At 59.8% G+C, this 20,508-nt stretch overlaps 1 protein-coding gene across 1 annotated transcript in view; it reads right to left on the bottom strand.

The window, feature by feature from the left end:
- Positions 1-19,310, bottom strand: part of VIL1 (villin 1) — a 26,956-nt gene extending 7,646 nt beyond the window's left edge. Inside the window, exons 1-18 of the mRNA XM_051848171.3 lie at positions 19,234-19,310; positions 15,115-15,203; positions 14,702-14,776; positions 12,968-13,164; positions 12,300-12,408; positions 12,072-12,182; positions 10,229-10,431; positions 10,044-10,122; positions 9,198-9,296; positions 8,486-8,639; positions 7,834-7,934; positions 7,607-7,744; positions 7,045-7,203; positions 5,207-5,389; positions 4,671-4,816; positions 2,139-2,283; positions 1,482-1,670; positions 412-480 (exon numbers count right to left, since the gene is read on the bottom strand). Coding sequence (XP_051704131.3) covers positions 412-480; positions 1,482-1,670; positions 2,139-2,283; positions 4,671-4,816; positions 5,207-5,389; positions 7,045-7,203; positions 7,607-7,744; positions 7,834-7,934; positions 8,486-8,639; positions 9,198-9,296; positions 10,044-10,122; positions 10,229-10,431; positions 12,072-12,182; positions 12,300-12,408; positions 12,968-13,164; positions 14,702-14,776; positions 15,115-15,189 — 2,232 coding nt within the window. The 5' untranslated portion in view covers positions 15,190-15,203; positions 19,234-19,310. The remainder of the gene's footprint in view (positions 1-411; positions 481-1,481; positions 1,671-2,138; positions 2,284-4,670; positions 4,817-5,206; positions 5,390-7,044; positions 7,204-7,606; positions 7,745-7,833; positions 7,935-8,485; positions 8,640-9,197; positions 9,297-10,043; positions 10,123-10,228; positions 10,432-12,071; positions 12,183-12,299; positions 12,409-12,967; positions 13,165-14,701; positions 14,777-15,114; positions 15,204-19,233) is intronic.
- Between the last annotated feature and the right edge of the window lie 1,198 nt (positions 19,311-20,508).

Raw genomic sequence — 20,508 nt, forward strand, 5'->3', positions numbered from 1 at the left:
GAGAGGTCAAACTCGACCTGGAGAGGGGACCCCAAGGATGACGGACGGTGGAGAAATCATTTCTCAACCTGCAGTCCATGGACTGACTGCATCGAGCCTCATTTAAAACACAGGTTCCTAGGAGCCAACCCCAAGTCTTTGGGAGCAGGGCCTTCCTTGGACTCTGCCTTTTAACAGACTTCTCTCCTCCCCGCTCCCCAGCCCCCATCATCCACACACCCTGCATGACCCAGCTTGGGGACCCTTTCAGCCCGGAAATGGAGGACACAAAATTCCTAGAGGCCTTGGAGTTAAGCAGCAGGAAGAACTTCCAGGGGGAGTCGGGGGAGGGAAAGGAGAGCTCAGGACCCCGCTGTCTTCTCTGGGCGGTCCCCAAGCCCCCACTGGCTACTGCAAGGCCGCCACACTCACAGTAGAGATCTCGTTCCAGTCCCCAGAGTAGCCAATCTCCGCCTTCAGGTCCTCATAGGATTTGGTGTTCTGCGGATAAGGGAAAGAACAGACCGGGCTGAGCCAGCACAGCGGCCGGTGTGGGGCCTGGGGTGAGTGGGAGAGGTGGCTGGAGGGGCAGATGATGGTGGTGGGGACCAATGTGCGTTCCCGCCCGGCGGGACACGGCGGAGGAGAGGGACGCGATCCTCTCACCCGCAAAGGCCAGCGCCAGCAGTGCAGGCAGCACTAGGGCCCTGGCACAGAGCAGTGGAGGGAGTGTGCTCCGGGCACATCGGGCTCACAGAGCTGTGTCGGAACGAACGCGGCTGAGAGAGAAGCCAGAGCACCCGCCCGCGGAGGGCATGGCTGGCAGAGCTGTGGACACTGCCTTCGCCAACATCCGCCATCCAGATTTGATGCCATCCTCAAAAAGGAAACAGCCCACCGAGCACGGGATTGGAAAAAAGCAAAACCGAGGAAATGCAGTTCATGCTCTCCCCAAGCTCTGCTGGGCCGACTCAGGGCACCTGCAGCCGGCAGGCCAGGTCCCGCCTACCCGGGGCCTCCCTGCTGAGGACCTGCCCTCCGCATCCCTGGGTCAGGACCACACGCCCCGCGGATTGTGCTCGAATTTAGTGCCACGCTGGCTGTCGTTGGTCCTGTAGAACCGACACGCTTTTGTGGGCACCGTCTGGAAGCTGCTGCCCTAATGTGAAAATGTTCTCACCTAGAGTGGGCTGGTCTGGGAGGCGCTGGCCCCGTGTGGCCGCCGAGCATTGAAACCATGGCTAGTGAGGAAGTCAAGCTTGAAATTTGCTTAATTTTAATTAGATTGAAATAGTCCTGCTCTTGCCACTAAAATCCACCAGCTCAGGGTACACAAAGGCCTTGGAGTTAGTGCTGGCTTTGGGAGACCCCCCATCCTGGGGGTGGGCATGGGGCCTCTGTCTTGGTGGAAAGCCCCCCGCCACCCCCTGTACAAATCATCAGGTCACGTGTCCCATAGGCACAGCAAGGCCCTCCCACCCAGAGTAGGCTGTGCCACTCACAGTCCATTTGAAGGGGTCCCACGCCAGGAACCAGCCCGTGAAGGTGGGGGGCTCGTGGCCCTGCTTCACCACGATGATGGGGGTCTCGGGGTCGCGGCCGCTGGGGTGGGTCTTGAGGTACTCCTGCGCGGTGACGGCTGCAGCCTTCTTCTCCTCCTCGTTGGCGTTCTTCCCGATCCAGAAGAAGACCTGGCGAGCAGCCCCGCGCATGCTCAGTGCTTCCCGTCCGCGCCGGCCCGCGGAGCTCTGCCGCAGATTGTCCCGGCTGCCCGGCAGCGGAGCCCCCACCCTGCCACTGCCCAGCCAGATGGCCTTGACTTTGCACGTGGGAAAAGAGGAGGCTGGACAGATGCCCACCACTTGGACACTCTGCAAATGTGCGACTCCCAGCCTCTCTCAAGCCAAGATTCTCAAAAGCTCTCCTGCTGCATGGGAAATAACTGGGGCTTTGGGAGGGAGGAGGGCAGCCTGCCCAGTGGCCCTGTGAGGGGGCTCCTCCCCACCTCCCATCGCCCCCCTGGGCTCCAGGGAGTCAGGAGGCCATTCCCAGGGAGAAGCTGAGAAGACACTCATATGTGCCCACCCACAAGGCCACTTCTTCTCAGCCCCCGCCCCCGGAGGGTGGGGGAGGGGCAGGTCCCGGGCCCTGGGTCCCACCTGGTCCCAGGCGTCCAGCAGGAACACATCTTCCTCTTCCAGGTCGTCCTGAGTGAAGTCAGGGATCTCCGTGGCCAGAAAGCGCCCGGTCTGATTGGAGCATTCGAAGAGCCGGGGCGTGATGACCAGGTTTTCCTCCTGCAGTCTGCAGAATGGAGAAGAGACCGTGTGGACACGGGGAGGGGAGGCCACAGGACTCGGGGATAGGGGCCGGTGCTGTGGCGTACAGGTGAAGCCACCGCCTGAAGCACCGCCATTCCACATAGGCGCTGGTTCAAGTCCCAGCTGCTCCTCTTCCAATCCAGCTCCAAGCTAACGCACCTGGGAAAGCAGCAGAAGATGGCCCAAGTGCTTGGGCCCCTGCACCCATGTGGGAGACCCAGATGAAGCTCCTGGCTTCTGACTTTGGTCTGGCCCAACCCTGGCTGCTGCAGCCAATTGGGGAGTGAAGATGTAGAGGGAAGACCCCCACCCCGCCTCTCCCTCTCTGTAACTCTACCTTTCAAATAAATAAATAAATAAATAAATCTTAGGAGGAAGGAGGAGGAAAAAGAAACAGCAAAATGAGCATAAATTTCTTATTAAAAAAAAAAAGAATTGAGCCGGCGCCGCAGCTCACTAGGCTAATCCTCCACCTTGCAGCGCCGGCACACCGGGTTCTAGTCCCGGTCGGGGCGCCGGATTCTGTCCCGGTTGCTCCTCTTCCAGGCCAGCTCTCTGCTGTGGCCAGGGAGTGCAGTAGAGGATGGCCCAAGTCCTTGGGCCCTGCACCCCATGGGAGACCAGGATAAGTACCTGGCTCCTGCCATCGGATCAGCGCGATGCGCCGGCCGCAGCGCACCGGCCGCAGCAGCCATTGGAGGGTGAACCAACGGCAAAAGGAAGACCTTTCTCTCTGTCTCTCTCTCTCACTGTCCACTCTGTCAAAAAAAAAAAAAAAAAAAAAAAAAAAGAATTTCGGAACTGTGACAAGGAAGGGTGCCTCCTCGCAAACTCCCTAACTTTGGGGCCGGCGCTGTGGCACAGTAGGTTAAAGCCCCGGCTGGCACCACTGGCATCCCATATGGATGGAAGACCTCTTTTTTCTTTTATAGGATTAATTTATTTGAAAGGCAGAGCATTAGAGAGAAGCACAGGCAGAGAGACTGAGAGATAAGTCTTCCATCCGCTGGTTTACTCCTCAAGTGGCCACATCCGAGCTCTCAAACTGCCCACTCTGAAACCAGGAGCCAGAAGCTTCTTCCGGGTCTCCCACGTGGGCGCAGGGGCCCAAGGACTTGGGCCATCTTCTACTGCTTTCCCAGGCCACAGCAGAGAGCTGGATCAGAAGAGGAGCAGTCGGGACTAGAACCAGCGCCCATAGGGTATGGCAGTGCTGCAGGTGGTAGCTTTACCTGCTATGCCACAGAGCTGGCCCTGGAAGGCCCGCCTCTCTCTTTGTTTCTACCTCTCTCTGCAACTATGCCTTCCCAACAAATAAAGTAAATCTTTAAAAAAATATATAATGCCCTAACTTCTGGCTGACGAAGGAGCCCCCCTCGTCACAAGAGTGCTCCAAGGGCAAATCCCCCTGCTCTCCCTGGCTTGCCTTCCGGAGGTGGCAGCTCACAGATGTTCTTTAGAAAAAACTCCTGGAGGCCGGCACTGTGGCACAGCGGATTAAAGCCCCAGCCTGCAGCGCCAGCATCCCATATAGGCACTGGTTCGAGTCCTGGCTGCTCCTCTTCCAATCCAGCTCCCTGCTGGTGGCCTAGGAAAGCAGCAGAGGGCAACCCAGCTCCTTGGGCCCCTGCACCCATGTGGGAGACCCAGAGAAAGCTCCTGGCTCCTGGCTTCAGATCAGCTCAGCTCTGGCCGTTGTGGCCATTTGGGAAGTGAACCAGCGGATAGATCTCTCCCTCTCTCTGTCCCTTCCTCTCTCTGTAACTCTTTCAAATAAATAAAAATAAACCTTTAGAGCCGGCGCCGTGGCTCAATAGGCTAATCCTCCACCTTGCAGCGCCGGCACACCGGGTTCGAGTCCCGGTTGGGGCGCCGGATTCTGTCCCGGTTGCCCCTCTTCCAGGCCAGCTCTCTGCTATGGCCAGGGAGTGCAGTGGAGGATGGCCCAGGTGCTTGGGCCCTGCACCCCATGGGAGACCAGGAAAAGCACCTGGCTCCTGGCTCCTGCCAGGATCAGCGCGGTGCGCCGGCTGCAGCGGCGGCCATTGGAGGGTGAACCAACGGCAAAAAGGAAGACCTTTCTCTCTCTGTCTCTCTCTCTCACTGTCCACTCTGCCTGTCAAAAAAAATAATAAAATAAAATAAAATAAACCTTTAAAGAAGAAAAAGAAAAAGAAAAAGCTTCTGGAAGGGGCGTGCTGAGGTGAGCGGCACACACACACCAGGAGGTTCCCAGGGCTGGGGCTGCCTCTTGTCTGTCTCACAGCCCTGGGGACTGGCACAGTCCTCAGTGCACGCCTGACTCTGGGTAGGGGGCGGGGGCGAGGGAGACGCTGGGAGGCGCCGGCGGCAGAGGGACCCGAGACTCACCTCTTGGTGTTGGCGTAGGGGGCCTTCCCGCCCAGAGCCATCCAGAAGTTGGCCGGCTCCTGCCCTTCTACCACCACCTGCTTCTCCGTCCGCGCAATGGTGTCAGCTACCATCTTGGCCATCTCGCGCTCGTCCCCGCTACAGCCCTGGGGAAAAAGGCCATGGGTGGTGGGTGGGGTAGGCTGGGCTGGGCGTGGCCGCCGCTGGTCCCACCCCTACCTCCCCCACCACGCCTGCCCCTGTCCTTGACACTCCAGAGAACAGGGGGAGGGGCTGCGACAAGGGGGTCTGCATGCCCACCCCCTTTGTGGGTGAGCAAAAGACTCCAATGGGCTCCGAGCCTGTTACAGAGGTGAGAGAGGAGTCAGTGATAGACACAGGGCAAGCATGGGATGCCCATGAGACAGACAGACAGACCGGGACAGACCGAGGCAATCAGAACAAGCACCAGATGGATCTGGACCGAGGCTGAGAATCCAAGGGTGGTCTGAGGAGGGAGGGACATGGGACAGCTCCCGCCAGGGCCAATCACACACCTTCCCACACCACAGGTAGCAGCAGGACGGGGTCTTAAGGATGAAGACATCGTTGGAGTTGAGGGACGTGGCCCGGGCCTGCACCTCGAAGGCTTTGGTGTTGTTAACGCCCGTGCCCCGGACCTGGAACAGCCGCGTGGTCGTTGCCGGGTCCAGGTTGCTGTTGTCTCGGGAGCTGCCCCCCTGCGGTGGTGGGGAGAGGACAGGGAGATGGAGCAGAGGGACTTAGTGAAGAAGACGGTGGGCAGCGGAGGGGTGTGGGGAGAAGCAGAGAGCGGGAGCCGTACACCACCGGCTACTCTTTGCAGAACGAAGATCAGATTGGATCGCTCCTGCGCTCAACAACCTCCGGTGACAGCCCCGGCTGGGCCGCTATAAAAACCCCAGCCAGTGAAGACCCACGATGCCTCTGCAGACACACCCACTGCCCCCTCCCAGCCTGCCCAGGGAGCGTGGGCCAGCTTCTCTCTGTTCCCCATGGGGGCTTCCCCCGGGTTCTGGTCCCCGCCGTGCCGCTGGGTGGCGTGTTCTCCTGCTGCGCTGAGCTCTTCAGCTCTGACCCAGACAGCGCGGCCTCCTTGAAACCCCTCTGCACCCTGCCCTCTATGCCTGTTCCTGGATTAGTGTACGCATGTGCCCCATTGCGCTCAACATTTATTCCGGCCACGTAACCACACAGGGCTTCCTCAAGTTAGCTCCCTGTTCAGGCACCATGACAAGCCTCCCTGAAAGCCTGCAAGTGGTGTTCGCACGCCTTGCCCTCGCCTGGTGAAAGCGGACTCCATATTCCTGGGGCTGCATCCACAGACTCAACCAACCAGGGCTCAGAAATATTGCAGGGGCGGGCATTTAGCCTGGCAGTCCAGACGCAGTCCACACCACAGTGACTTCATTCTGTCCCAGCTCTGGCTCCTGATCCCAGCTTCTTGCTATGCGACCCTGGGAGGCAGCAGCGTTGGCTTGGGCATTCCCATCTCCCAGCTTCAGTCTGGCCCAGCCCCGGTCACTGTCAGCATTTGAGAAGACAAGCAGATGGAAGCTCCCTCTCCCTCTCCCTCTCCCTCTCCCTCTCCCTCTCCCTCTCCCTCTCCTTCTCCCTCCCTCTCTGTAACTCAGCCATTTAAATAAATAAATAAATCTTTTTTTTGACAGGCAGAGTGGATAGTGAGAGAGAGAGAGAGACAGGTCTTCCTTTTGCCGTTGGTTCACCCCCCAATGGCTGCTGCGGCTGATGCACCGCGCTGATCCAAAGCCAAGAGCCAGGTGCCTCCTCCTGGTCTCCCATGCAGGTGCAGGGCCCAAGGACTTGGGCCGTCCTCCACTGCACTCCCTGGCCACAGCAGAGAGCTGGACTGGAAGAGGGACAACCGGGACAGAATCCAGCGCCCCAACCGGGACTAGAACCCCGGGGTGCCAGTGCCGCAGGCTGTGCACAGGTTCCATAGAAGTCCTGCACCGCTTCATACAAGGACTTAAGCATCCCGACGTTGGTCCATGTGGGAGGTACCAGAACCAGCTCTCCAGGGAGTCTGAGGTTCTCAGTTAAGAGGTTCTTGCTTCACTGAGCGCATGGGGTGTCTGCTGCGCTGTGTGGGAAGGCACCAACAGTCTTGACAGGTACACCCTCTAGGCAAATCTAGCCAGAAGCCTTGTTTTCATGCAGAGGAGTCAAGGAGCTGCGGAGGGCAGGTGGTCCTCCCAGGTGAAGAGCGCTTGTTATTCCGGGAGAAACGCCGCCATTGTCTCTCTCACCAGCTGGCGCCTTCAGGGATGCCCCTCCCCCATGAAGAACAGGCTTCACCCAAGCCCCACCCGCTCTTCCCATCCCCCAGCCGCACCTGGTAGACCACCATGTGTCCCTTGAAGATGGACATGAGGTGGGGCGGCTCCTTGCCCATCGTGACCCGGATCTGGACCGGCTCGTCGTTGTACTTCTGGTCCAGGATCACAGCTTGGTAGGCCGAAGCTGCGATTTCATCCTGGCTGGCCTGGTTGCCCTGGGGATGAGCAGGTGCGAAGTGGTGAGAGGGGACGAGCCCTCGGCCTCGCCACGTCCATCCCCAGCTCTGACCTGACCCCAGACCCAGCCCCCAGCCCAACGGGACCCACACCTCCATTCTGAGCCCAGCCCCAGGCGAGGCCCAACCCCGTGCTTACTCTCCTCCCCCAGGAGACGCCACTCCCAGCACCCAAGTCTCTCCCTGCACCTCACATCTGGACCCCAGGCAGAGCGGGTGCAGGGAATGCACAGTCGGAAGCGAGACCCAGAGAACCAACAGAAAAGGCGCTCGGTGGGGCCTCCCAGCCCAAGCTGTCCCCAGGCGGACAGGGCCACCCCAGGAGGGGGTGAGCCCTCCATCACCAGGAGTAACCAACCCCGTGGAGGGGGCAGGGCCTGACCTGCCAGATGTAGAGCAGGTAGTGCTTCTTCTCGCCGATCAGGTAGGTGTAGAGCAGCAGGTAGCAGTCACCCCCGAAGAAGTGGCCCAGCCACCTGGACTCCACAGGCACCAGCTCCACGTTCTCAATGCGCCACACCTGGGGCCAGGATCAGGCCAGTGTGAAGTCCGGAATGGCTTCCTCCACCCCCGCTCCAGCCAGCAGGGGCCTCGCCCTGCCCACGTTACCTGCACGTCCCCACTCCCGTCATCCACCATCTTCTGCTGGGCAGCCACCTGAGGCTGGACGTGCATGGACATGGCGTCGAACTTCACCTGCTCCACCTTAGCTGGGGGTGGGGGAGCGTAACACCAGCTGTCACCGGCTGAGGTCCTCCTAGTTCTCACAACAGCCCTGCGTGCTGGCTACAATTCTTAGACCCATTTGACAGATGAGAAAACTGAGGCTTACCCAAGCCCACACAGATAGTAGCAGAGCCAAACTACAGAACCACATCTCCCTGCCCCTAGGACTCCTGCTTCATCTATGTCTCCCAGGGAAGCCAGAAGAGGGACAGGTACATGACTTAGCTTGACCCTACCCAGACCCCTGCAGCACTTGGGCCACTGGCATTGACCTTGTCTCCCAGCTGGACAGGGAGTGCTGCAATGACGCGGGCTATCCATCACCCTGTCATCCTCCCTGCCGCCCCCGGCGCCTGGAACCCAGCGGGCCCTCTGCAAATATAATCTGGGGAGAGACAGAAGCCTTCTGGTCCCCAGGGAGGCCCCATCTCATTCCAGAGCGAAGACCAGGCATCCCCAGGCCCTTTTTGGCAGCAACTCTTGAATGCCTGCACCTTCCCCGCCGCCCGGCCCCCTCGCTGGCCCCGGCCCTCACCCACGGAGCCCACGGTGTGGGTCTTGCCCAGGCCTGAGGTCCGGTTGGGCACCGTCCACTTCTGAAAGAGCTGCTGGAAGACGGCCGACTCGGCCCCGTCGTTCTGCACCTCCACCTGCGTGCTCGGCGGGTACTGCTTGGCTTTGATAAAGTTCTGGGGAAGAGGGGAAGGGGGGGGGTCTCTGGAGGCCACACCACACCACACCACACCACACCACACCTCCGGTCCCAACCAGATCCACCATCAAACTGGTCCCTTGTCCCAGACCCGAATCCAACCCCCAGCTGACCTCAAGCCAAACCGTACTGTGACCCCAACCCGGGGTCGCACCTGACACCACCCAAGTGTCACGCCTCACTTCGACCTCAGCCCTAACTCTTCTCCCAACCCCTGGAATAAATCAGACCCTCATCTGACCCCAGCCCATCCAAACGCCCCGCCCGCAGCCTGTCAGTGACCCCAAGCCAGTGAGAGTTCCTGAGTGTGGTCCCCACAAGGTCCTAAACACTGACTTGACCCTCGTCCCGAGTGACCCACTGCCCCCTGCAGGAATGCCAGCTTGCATTTCCCCCTGCTGCGGGCAGCCACAGCCATGTCCTGGGGAGGCCTCATGGTGGCCCTGGCGTGCAGAGACCCCCGCCCTGCCCCTTCCAGAAGCGTCCCTGGCCGAGCCCACCTGCCCTCCCCCTGCTGCTCTGAGCCCCTCCCTACCAGCGCCTGGTTCATGGCCTCCTTCCTCTCCTGGGCGTTGGCATTCTTCCCCCTCCACACGAAGATCTTCAGGCCCCCTTGGTCCAGGATGTAACAGTCCTGGAGTGAGCAGGGAGGACCCAGGTGAGCACTCTTGGTACTGGGGCAGCTTCAGGCACAGAAAGACCTTTCTAGGGGCAGATGTCTGGTGCAAGTCCTGAGGATGACCTGGGACCCCTGCACCCATATCGGGAGTGCCTGGGTTGGAGTCCAGGTCCAGCTTCCTGCTAATGTGCACCCTGGGAGGCAGCAGGTGCTGGCTCAAGTACTTGGGTCACGTGGGAGACCTGGATTGAGTTCCAGGTTCCTGGCTTCAGCCTGTCCCATCTCTGGCTATTGTGGGCATTTGAGGTATGAACCAGCAGGTGGAGATTCTCTCTCAGTCTCTCACCTTTCTCTCTCTCTCTCTCTGCTATTCAAATAAATTTTTAAATTTTTTTCTTGCCTCAATCCAGCACCCTGCAAAGGGGCCCAGGAAAGCAGTAGAAGATGGCCCAAATGCTTGGGCCCCTGCACCCATGTGGAAGACCAGGAAGAAGCTCCTGGCTCCTGGCTTCAGATCAGCTCAGCTCCAGCCATTGTGGCCATTTAGGGAGTGAACCAGTGGATGGAAGACCTCTCTCTGTTTCTCTGTAACTCTGCCTGTCAAATAAATAAATCTATAAAAAAAAAAAAAAGTAAATAAAGAAACCTTTAGCAAGTCCTTTCTCTCCCACCCCACCCCAGGGCCCTGGGATTTCTCCTGCCTGGGAGAGAGGTGGGTCTGGTGGCTTCAGGGCTCGGCTCCTGGACCCCGCACCCCCTCACCTCATGACTGAGCAGGTCCTGCGTGAGTGGCCGCGTGGCGATCTCCCTCACCACCATCTTCCCTCCCGAGTCAGACATGCTGCAGAACAAAGGCAAGGCATAGATGCGGAGGGGCCCCTCAGCCAGGGCGCCCGCCCCCTTCCCAGGAGCCCCCAGCCCCGAAGAAGACCCCAGCCGATGCTCACTGGTATAACTTGAGGGCGGCCTTGAGTGCCGGCTCCACCACCGAGTCCGGCACAGCCGCCTTCAGCTCACGACGCTGGCCCAGCACGTGGTTCATGATCTCCATCAGCTTCGGGGACTCCGACTCGTTTTCCCCATCCACCACACCCACGTAGGTGCGCCCGCCCCGCTCCTGGTCCCGGATCTCCTTGGCCAGAGTCATGCCCTAGGGTAGGAAGGCCCTGGTGACCCAGGAGAGCTGGCAGGGGACGAGGCAGCACCCGCCACCCAAGTGCAGTGGGGCCAGCCCCAGCCCACCCCCACAGCGGCTGCCAGGTTTGCGTGAGGGACCAGGTTGCACGGGGAGCCAGGTAAAAGCACACCCAGTCTGCCCCAAAGCACACTCACAGCCTGCACACCCGTGCACAAACGCGCACCCCACCTCCCCCGCTTCAGCCCGCACAGTCGCACGTGCACACACACGACTGCCTTTTAATCCTCGTCGCCTGCTGCCCTCCCTCCCAGGGCCTTTGCACATGGCTGACACCCTTGTCTCTGTCTCCAGCCCAGCTGCGGGCTCTCATCTTAACTCCCATTTTCTTCCCAGATCTGTGGCATTTTCCATCTCAGCAAACAGGACTCCACGAGCCCCACAGTTCTCAAGCCCAGAGAACAGCTCTGGGTGCCGCTCACGCCTGTCTCCTGTCACCTCTCCTCTAACACACAAGGATGGCCGGTGGTTGCCACCTTCCAAATCCGCACCTGGGCACCTCCCTCCTCTGCTGCCCCGATGGCCATGGAGATGCCCTGCTTCCTCCCCGCATAAGGAGCAGAATTAAACAGCTTCACCATAATATTAACAAGTAATAAGCAAGAGCTAAGCTGACAGCAGGAGATCTGCATGGACTTGATAAGAACCACCCATGGCCCGCACACACCCTCCTTGGGGCCTTATCGGCCCTACACTGACCGCCAGAAGTTTATATAAACTGCAGACTGAAGAGGCCCAGAGAGACTCTGAACAGACTCTCCCGAGGGCAGCAGGGCGATAGCTCTGGGCTGACCCATTGCACTCAGACCTTCCCGCAAGAGTTCTCCCAGCCAGCCCTGCACCTGCCCGAAGCCGAGACCTGCGCCCCTCAGCTCAGAGGCACCAGCCCTGAGGATGAAGAGAGCATCCGCCCTCCACGGCCAAGACGCATCATGAGGAGCACCCGGGGTACTCTGGGAACCTTGGGTGCTCGGTTTGCCCAGTATGTTGTGTGAATTAGAATGTGTGACTTCCACACTGCATAATAAAATCCTTATTGGAACCAACCCAGCCTCGGTGCCGTTACTACGCTCACGACACCCCAGGCCCACCTCCATGCAGACCTCGGAACGTGCTTCAACAGTCCCCAGGGCACTGAGGGTAAAATGCAGACTCCTTACACAGTCCCTCTGAGACCCGCCTGCCTGCACCCTGCACCCTGTGCCCCTGCTAGAACCCAACCAGCCACCGCCTTTGCTGCCCGAGGGCCAGCTCCCCAGTGAGTCCCTTCCTGTCTCTCTCCCCTACTGCATGGCCAGAGGGGAGCGAGGCTCTGCCCACTTCACTCCGCCCCTGCGTCCCCCAGTTTGGGCACAGGTTCGCCCCACCCCTACACCGGCAGAGCTCACTCCGTCTTCCTGGATGAGCCACAAGTGCCCACCCAGATGCGTGCCTTTCCCACACCTGCAGAAATTCCTTCCAACACAGCGCCCCAACAGCCAGGGGGTAGAGTGGCCTGGGTGGGGCATGCGCTCCAGCCAGGCTGTGGCAGGACTCTGGCCAGGTGGTGCCAGGCTGGGCTGGCAGGGGAGCGAGAGGAGCCTGAGCAGGTGTACCCGAAGTCTCTCCATGCGGTTACTCTCCGGCCCGTTCCACTGGATGATTAGCTTCCCAAGGTCCAGGAGGAAAACATCCCCTCGGTTGAAACTTGTCCAGGACATCTCCACCTGGGGGGGTCAAGAAGGGGGCCCAGATGCTGCTCATTCGGAGGCTCTTGGCCACCTTGCCCCATTCCCCACCACTCCCTGACCGCTGCCCAGCGCCCCCGGGCAGGACCCGCCCACCTCTCCAGCCACCACGTTCCTCTTCCCCTTGACGTGCAGCAGCCGGCGGACTTCATAGGAGTTGGTCTCCACCTGCTTCAGGCCAGAAGCCACGCCCCCCTTCTGGATGCTGAGAAGAGAGGAGAGTGGGCAGGTGTGCCAGGCCCCGGACCTCCCCGGTCATCTGAGGTCATGTGCGGGCAGCTTAGGACCAGGTGAGCTGAAGGAGGCTCCTGGGGTTGAGCTTTAAGGTGGTGCTCGCTGTCAGGCTACGGCAAGGACAGGGCAGCCTGTCTGGCAGTGAGAGCCTCCTTAAACTCTGCATCCTGGACCCCCTAGCTCACCCAGACTTGGGTGGGAGGTGGTTTGCAGTAGAAGCCAAGCTGGGGGAGGCCATTCAAATACCCAAAGGAGTAGAGGGCTGCTGAGGTGTGGAAAAAGGGGAGGGGTGAGGACTGTGGCTAACTGGAAGCCCCCCCCCCCCCCCCGGCGCATCCTACAGGTCAGGAACAGCTCAGCTCCAGAGCAGGGGTTTCCATGGGGAAAGCCGGGAGGCCGGAACATCACCTCTGCTGCCCGAGGTTTTCCGCCAAGCCCCAGGTGTGGGGCCCCCCACCCCTGCAGCTTGCCTGCACCATGCATCCCCGCCTCTGACCCCCAAGCCCCCGCCGCGGCTCCACCCTCCTTACACCAGGCCCTGCTTGAAGTAGCCTCGGAAGGTCTCGCTCTCGTTGCCCTGGACCTCACGGTGCTGGACGGCCTTGCCTTTCAGGAAGTCATCTATCTGGGTGGTGTAGATGGCGGCCGCCCCCTGCTCGTCCTGGGACGAGGCCTGGCCGATCCAGAAGTGGACGTCGTAGGACAGGTTGTTGCTCGTCTTGTGGGTCTAGGGAGAGGGGACGTCCGGGGTACCGGGGTGCCCCTCCCCCCACAGCCCCCTCCTCGCGCTGGGACCTGGACCCCCTGGGACATGCCTCTCTGACGCTTCCCTGCCTCGTCTCGGGAAGAACTTGCCTGGACCACACCAGCGTGTCCCAAAGCGTTTCTCTGCATGTGGACTAGCAGAGGCCTGCAAGGCGACTACGGGACGCACAAACAGGGGCACTAGAGTCCTCCTTTAGGATCCCTGGGGGATGCCCAATCGGACGATGCTCCAGTGCCCTGTGTAAGAGGGAGCATCGTGTGCACGCAACCCAGCACATCCTCCTGTCCACCTTAACTCGTTCCTACGTCATGTACAACAGCTAACACACTGAAACACGTGAGGCGCTGTTAGAGTGCATTGCTGCGATGACAAGAGAAAACGGTCTGGAGGCGGGCATTTGGTTCAGCAGTTCAGACGCTGCTTGGGATGGCTGCATCCCACATCAAAGCGTCTGAGTTCGAGTCCCGGCTCTGCTTCCGGTTCCAGCTTCCGGCTAAGGCACGCCCTGGGCGGCAGCAGGTGATGGCTCTAGTCCTTGGGTTCCTGCTACCCACGTGGGAGACCTGGATGGAGTTCCAGGTAACCTGGCCGTGGCTGGCTCAGCTGAGGCTGCTGCAGGCATTTGGAAAGTGAACCAGCAAATAGAAGATGTTCTCTCTCTCTCTCTCTCTGCCTTTCAAATAAATTGAAAATAAGTAATTCATTAAAAAGAAAAAAGTCTGGACATGTTTAACGCATGTCACAGGTTTTTTGTGGTTATTGAATGTTTTCCATCTGTGGTTGGTTGAATCTGCAGGTGCAGAGGGCACGTTGTACGTGAAATGACTCTGAATGTTTCTAGCCACTTTCTTTTTATGACTCACAACACTGCTGTCCATTAACAGCAATGATGTAGAGTTATATTGTTAAATGAATATATTCAAGATTTAAAAATGAGTGACTGGCATTGTGGCACAGCAGGCTAAGCCGCCACCTATAAATATAGCCTCGCCACATCGGAGCACCTGATGCCCCACTTCTAAGCCAGCTCCCTGCTAATGCACCTGGGAAAGCAACAGAGGATGGCACAAGTGCTTGGGCGCCTGCCACCCATGTGGAAGGCCCTGGTGGAGTTTAAGGCTCCTGGTTTTGGCCTGGCCCATGCCCTGGCCATTGTGGCCATTTTGGGAGTGAACCAGTAGATGGAAGATCTCTCTCTGTCTCTCCCCACCCCCTGCCTTTCCAAAGAAAAAAGAAAAAAAAGTACAGGTGGAAACCAAGGTGTGTTGAAAATCAGGAAGGTGACTAGAAATTTCAGAAATCCGGATTCTAGTGAGAGTGACATCGCAACAGCTCAGAAGGTCACCTCCACCAGGAGCAGCTCGGGCAGGCAGAGCCTCTGAGGTTCCACGCCTGCCCCGTGCAGAGCTACCTCAGGGTGGGCACCTGGGCACACCCCAGCTTCCTGGCCACCCCCAGCCCCACATCTGTGGTCTGCACCCTTGTGGGCCCAACTCACAGCCAGGATGACGTAGCAGTCTCCCTCGAAGAAGCTCCCGTAGGTGTTGGAGGGAACAGGTACCATCTGCATGGCCTAAGGAGAAAAAGGGGCACAGGAGTTGCCAGGGACCACCCAGAACCTCCCCACCCTGCTGCCCGCCATCCTGCTGTCCTAGATCCAGGAGGGGGAAAGCAGGGGAAGCCGGCATGGGGTGGTGGGGGGAGAAGAGGAGCAGCACGAGAGACAGACACTGGAGAACTGGGGGAGAGGGAGAGCAACGAGGCAAAGAGGGAGGGGGAAGGAGGAGGAGGGAGGGCAGGGTGTGGGGGTGTGGATGATGTGGGAAGCGAGGGGCAGCTGCCCACCCCGCCCCCTGCCCCCGGGGCAAGCCCAGGCCTCCTCCGCCTTCCTCCTGCAGGTGCAGGGCTCACCTCGATCCGCCATATCTGGACGCCAGGGGTGGTGATGTTGAGAGAGCCTTTGACTTGGGCACTCAGCTCGGTCATGGTTGGGGGTGAGCCTGGGGGAGAAGGCGTGTGGGAGTGAGGGCCCCTCGGAGTGCCCTGGCTCAGGGGCTAGGGAAGGCGGGCCGGGGGCTGGCCTCCCACTCTGGGCCCTGACCTTCAAGGGCTCAGCCTCCAACCATCCCACCTGGCTCTGGTCTGGACCCGCCCTTGCTCAAACATCCCCCACCCCCACCCCGTCACCCGCTGAATGAAGCCCCCACTTCTTAGCCTGGCACTCAAAGTTCTTCTTCAGCCCCAAGCTCTCTTTCTGAAAATGTTTCCCCAGAGCTGTGCTTGGTGAAAGGGAAACCATAGAGTCAGTTTTTAATAGAAAAGAACAGATCAAGCTTTAAGTCCACCCAAAAGAACTGAAAACAGATGTTCCAAGAAAAGCTGGTGCCGGGAGTTTATTGCAACTCTATCACAGGAGCCCCAAGGGGAGATGATAGATGGAGGAGTGGACAAAAGCGACACCGCCTCTCGGGACGTCAAGGAGCCGTCAAGAGGACTGAAGCCCCGGCACAGGTGCACCCTGAGGGTTCGATGCGAAGCAGCAGCAGCAGCTCAGGAGCTGAGATGCTCACGTCCCGTCCCAGAGCACCTGGGTTCAACACCAGCTCTGCCTCCTGATGCAGCTCCCCGAGAGGCAGCTGGTGGTGCCTCAAGTGCTCGGGTCGCTGCCCCCCGCGTGGGAGACCTGGACTGAGTTCCCATCTTGCGGCTCCAGCCTGGCCCAGCCCTGGCCATTGCTGGCATTTGGGGAGTGAAACAGCAAGGGCGGGGGGGCGGTGCTGTGGCGAAGCAGGTAAAGCTGATGCCTCCAGTGCCAGCATCCCACATGGGTGCCGGTTCGAGTCCCAACTGCTCCACTTCCAATCCAGCTCTCTGCTATGGCCTGGGAAAGCAGTAGAAGATGGCCCAAGTGTTTGGGCCCCTGCACCCACATGGGAGACCAGGAAGAAGTTCCTGGCTCCTGACTTCAGATCAGCGCAGTTCCGGCCATTGCGGCCAATTGTGGAGTGAACCAGAGGATAGAAGACCTCTTTCTCTCTCTGCCTTTCCTCTCTCTGTGTAATTCTGATTTTCAAATAAATAAATCTTAAAAAAAGAAGAAGAAAAAGAAGAAGATGGCCCAAGTCCTTGGGCCCCTGCACCTGCATGGGAGACCCAGAGGAAGCTCCTGGCTCGTGGCTTCAGATCAGCACAGCTCTGTCTGTTGCGGCCAACTAGGGAGTGAACCAAGGATGGAAGACCTCTCTCTCTCTCTCTGTGCGTGTGTGTCTCCTTCTCTCTCTGTGTAACTCTTTCAAATAAATAAATAAAAATCTTTAAAAAAAGAAAATGTGACTGATGTAAAAAAAAGCAGGTGGGGTCTCTGCCTGCCTAGAAGCTACACATTATCTGCTTATGTTGTCCAATCCCCTTGGAAAGAAATACATAGACCAGGCAGAGCTGTAGAGCTAGAAAATGGATCAGGGCAGGAAGAGGCAAGGCCGGGGCGGCTGCCACGGGCACAGTTTCTAGCCGGGGTGATGCCCAGAGCTGAAGCTGCTGGCAGGTGGGGTGCGCAGCATGGGGAGTGCTGGACACCGCTCAGTCGTGCACAGTGAAGTGGGAGAAAATGGTAACTCTCACGTGGGTTACCCTAGCTCCCTCTCAGCACCCTACGTGTGCATTCTGGGGGCCCACAGACTCGGGCCATTTCTGGTTGCTCAGCGCATCTTCTGCTGGGTGAACGAATGGCGGGGGGAAGGGAGGGAGGAAGTGAATGAGTGAATGAGCGCTCCTCTGGCTGGGAGCCACCCCCTCCACCCACTGAGCTGGAGGAAACCCACCCCCGCCTGCTTCTCCCACCGCCAGCCCTCGGGGCCGCGGCGCTGCCTGCAGCTGGGAGCTTCACGCCAGCTGCGCCTCAGCACCACCTGGGAGCTCTCGCCAACTCCTGGTGCACCCGCGCTCAGCTCCTGATTTAATTAGGCTAGGGTGGGGCCCGGGTGCTTCATTTTCTGTCTGTAGGAGAGGGGGATGGGTGCTTTGAAAAGGCCCCTAGGGTTGTGACATGAGCCAGGGCAGAGAGGCACTTGTCCCCAGTATGTGCAGCTCTGTTTCGGGGCCCCTCCCCACCCCATTCTCCCGCACCTGCTGCCCAGCCTGGCGCAGTCACCTTCCAGGAATGATCGCTCCTTGAACCCATGAACAATGAATGAAAGGTCAGGTGGCCCCCAGGCTCAGGCCTCTAACGCTGAGACAGTCTCCAATCTATCTAATCTCTCAGTGCACCTTGGCTCTGAGTCACCTCTCAGAACAGCGACCCAGCCTTTCACTATCAGAAAATCTCTCTCTGAGCCATCAGGGTGGCTGCTCTCCCTGGCACTCAGCAGTTTGGGGGCAAGGCCCTCCGCCCAGTGTCTCCTTGGAGCCGCTCCTGCGGATCCCGTCCCTGGCAGCTTGCTGGGCTTCTAGGCACTCGGGGGTCCGTCTGATGACTCCACAGAACCAATTCACACCCAAAGGAGAAGGGTCAGCACCTTTGCCAAGGCTCGCCACCCTCCACTAGCTGATCATCTCAGAGCCAGAGGGGGCAGGTCCCTGGGGTCCCACCCAGGGCCCCCGCTCAGATAGAGGCTGAGGGTGGACAGGAGACGGCAGAGAGGGGATGCAGGTTTCACTGTCCCCAGGACTGGGCTCTGAGGCAGCCCGGAGCAGTGAGGGTGGCTCTGAGCGATGACGAGCCCCACCCCTTGTTGATCCCCCCCCCCCCCCCGGCTGCTCCTGCCCTCATCCCTGCTGGTCAGAGCAGAAGCCGCTGTCCCACCCTGCTGAGAGGCCTCTGCAGCCTCCTCTTCTCCCTCAGCCGGAACGCACTGCACTGGCTTGCCGGCCCGCCATCTCCCTCCCTTCCATGTCCCCAGCCCAGGGAAAGGCACAGTCACCCCCAGCACACCCTGCCTGCCCGCCTCTGCTGGCTGGGACTGGCTAGGGCTGGCTGTGGCCGCTGCTTGCCCCTGCTGCTCTTCCGCCTCCCCTACCTCTGCGCACCCCATCTCCACTTGCCTGACACCTACACAAGTCTTCTTCCAGGAGGCTTAGCCAGAATCCCCAGGCTGGACCAGGGGCCCCAGGACTGCACCGTGACGGAAGGGCCTATGACTGTTCCCAGCTCCCGGAAGCCCAAAGACTGGGGAGCAGGAGGACTGTCCTGGCCCTGGAGGGAGGCAGGGCCCCTGTCCTCTCCAGGTGCCTTCCTTATCTACCCACTGCCTGCCTTATCTTCCTTCTAGACCTGCTTTCCTGGGTGCAGTTTGAAGAGCCCTGGGGTGCCGCCATGGCTGTTCGTGTCCAGCTCGATGAGGACGTAGTGAGGACAAGGACACCTTCCTGTTTCCACAGGCCCCTGATGGCACAGGGAATGGGCACCCCCCAGCCAGCCCAGCCCCAGACTGTGCCCCTCAACAGGCCAGAAGGGGCCCGAGAGACCCACGACAGTGGCCAGCGTGTTCCAGACTCCATTCAGCAGAATGGGATCCTGGCAGCCAGGGAGGCCGAGGGGGCAGATCCTGGTGGAGGGGAGGTGGGTGGGGCCCAGGCTATGCTGGAGACCTCCCCACCAACCAGCCCCTGCCTCTACCTCTGCCTTCGTCCGTTCAATCCCTGATGGCTGTAGCTCACCCCCTAGGCTGGGGAGATGGGACTATTTCAGATGAGGGAGAAGTGGCAGAGAGGAACTGAAGGTGGTGGGGAGTGAGGCCAGCGCTAACCACTTGTCCTGCTCTGCCCAGAACTGTCCTGGTTTTCAATGGAGCTCTCCCATGCCCCAGGACTCCCCTCTGGGGCGGTTGACACCCAGAGCGGGCAGTGGCAGGGAGCAGCCGGAGCACCTGCAGCATTCGCCCCATGAACAGACATACGGGGCTCCTCGCTCCTCCCAGAATCTGAGGGCCAGCCGCACCCTCGGGCCTGTGCCAAGGGGCTCCAGGAGGCTGCCAGCAAGAAGCAGGGACCCTGCCCCCTCGCGCCACCCACCGTCCCCACCAGGTGCCTTACCTGTCTGGAGGAGGCAGCCGCCACCTGGGAGATCTGCGGAGTTGTGGCAAGCAGGCTGCGAGAGAGCGAACTTTGTCCCTACCCCCTCCTCTAGGAGTGCCCTCACCATATAAGGGAAGATAGGGCCCCAGAGAGAGCATGGGTGAGGGGGTGGGGAGGCAGGTGCCCGCCAGGTCCCTGGGAGCCCTGGGAGCCGCAGCCCAGCCCATCAGCCAGAGCAGGTGGGCCCCGCCCTGGGCTCCCATGTGAGTGCCAAGGGATGAGGTGTTTTTCTGCCCAGGGCCCACCTGGACACTTGCTTCAGACCAGCCAAGGGGAAGGCTCAGCTGTCCTCCCACCTGACCTGGGCGGGGTGGGGAGGGAATGGCTCAGAGAGGAGGAGGGGCAGGGCTCTGCAAACCCAAGCCGGGGCACCTGCGGGACAGATGGGGTCCTGGCACCCCTCGCTCAGGCAGGCCCCTGCAAACCGTAAGTGCTCTTCCTGTCCCCACCTCCTGGTGTTTTTATGAGTTGCCATAAACCAGTGCCTTTGGACTCTGCTCTGCCATCCGCCACCAGAAGCCAAGGCTTCCAGTCCCAGCCCCCGGCTCTGGGGGCTCTCGCAGTCAGGACGGGAAAGGCACACAGGTGCACTCTGCCACCGCCTTGGAGCCCACACTCAGCTCCTTGGGCAGCCACAGCGATCCCCCAGCCTCTGAGCCCTGGGCCTCAGGAGCACGGTGGGCAGGAGTGGGCTGGGGGAGGGCGGATGGCCTCCAGACCACACTCTCCTGGGTCCGGGCATGTGAGTGGTGTGTGCACGTGCTGGTGTGTGCTCGGGTAAGAGGAGCACACACCCGAAGGTGCTATTTTGCTTTGGGGATAACACAGCACTGTTTCTTGTGAACATTAAGGAGTCCGAGTCCACTCAATTACACAGACAAGCAAAATGGAAAGAAAAGAAAAAAACACAGAACCCTGTAATCCCACTAGTGATGATCTATACGTAAAGGATCGCTAGTGATTTATCTGGGAATATTTGTTCAAGCACTGTCCAGTGTGTAAGCTGTGTGTGGCAGGGAGGGGGGCATAAGAAAACAAACCTATAGGCTCGGGTGCTGTGGCACAGTTGGTTAAGCCACGCTCGAGACGCTTGCATCCCTATAGGAGCGCTGAGTCCTGACCTCCAATTCCGATCCAGCTTCCTGCTGATGCGCACCCTGGGAGGCAGCAGGTGATGGATGGCTCAAGTGTCTGGATGGAGTTCAGGTTCCCAGCTTCAGTCTGGGCCAGCCT

The sequence above is a fragment of the Oryctolagus cuniculus genome, chromosome 3 (genome assembly GCF_051225735.1).
Source record: "Oryctolagus cuniculus isolate XC-2025 breed Fujian yellow rabbit chromosome 3, ASM5122573v1, whole genome shotgun sequence".
NCBI lineage: Eukaryota > Metazoa > Chordata > Mammalia > Lagomorpha > Leporidae > Oryctolagus > Oryctolagus cuniculus.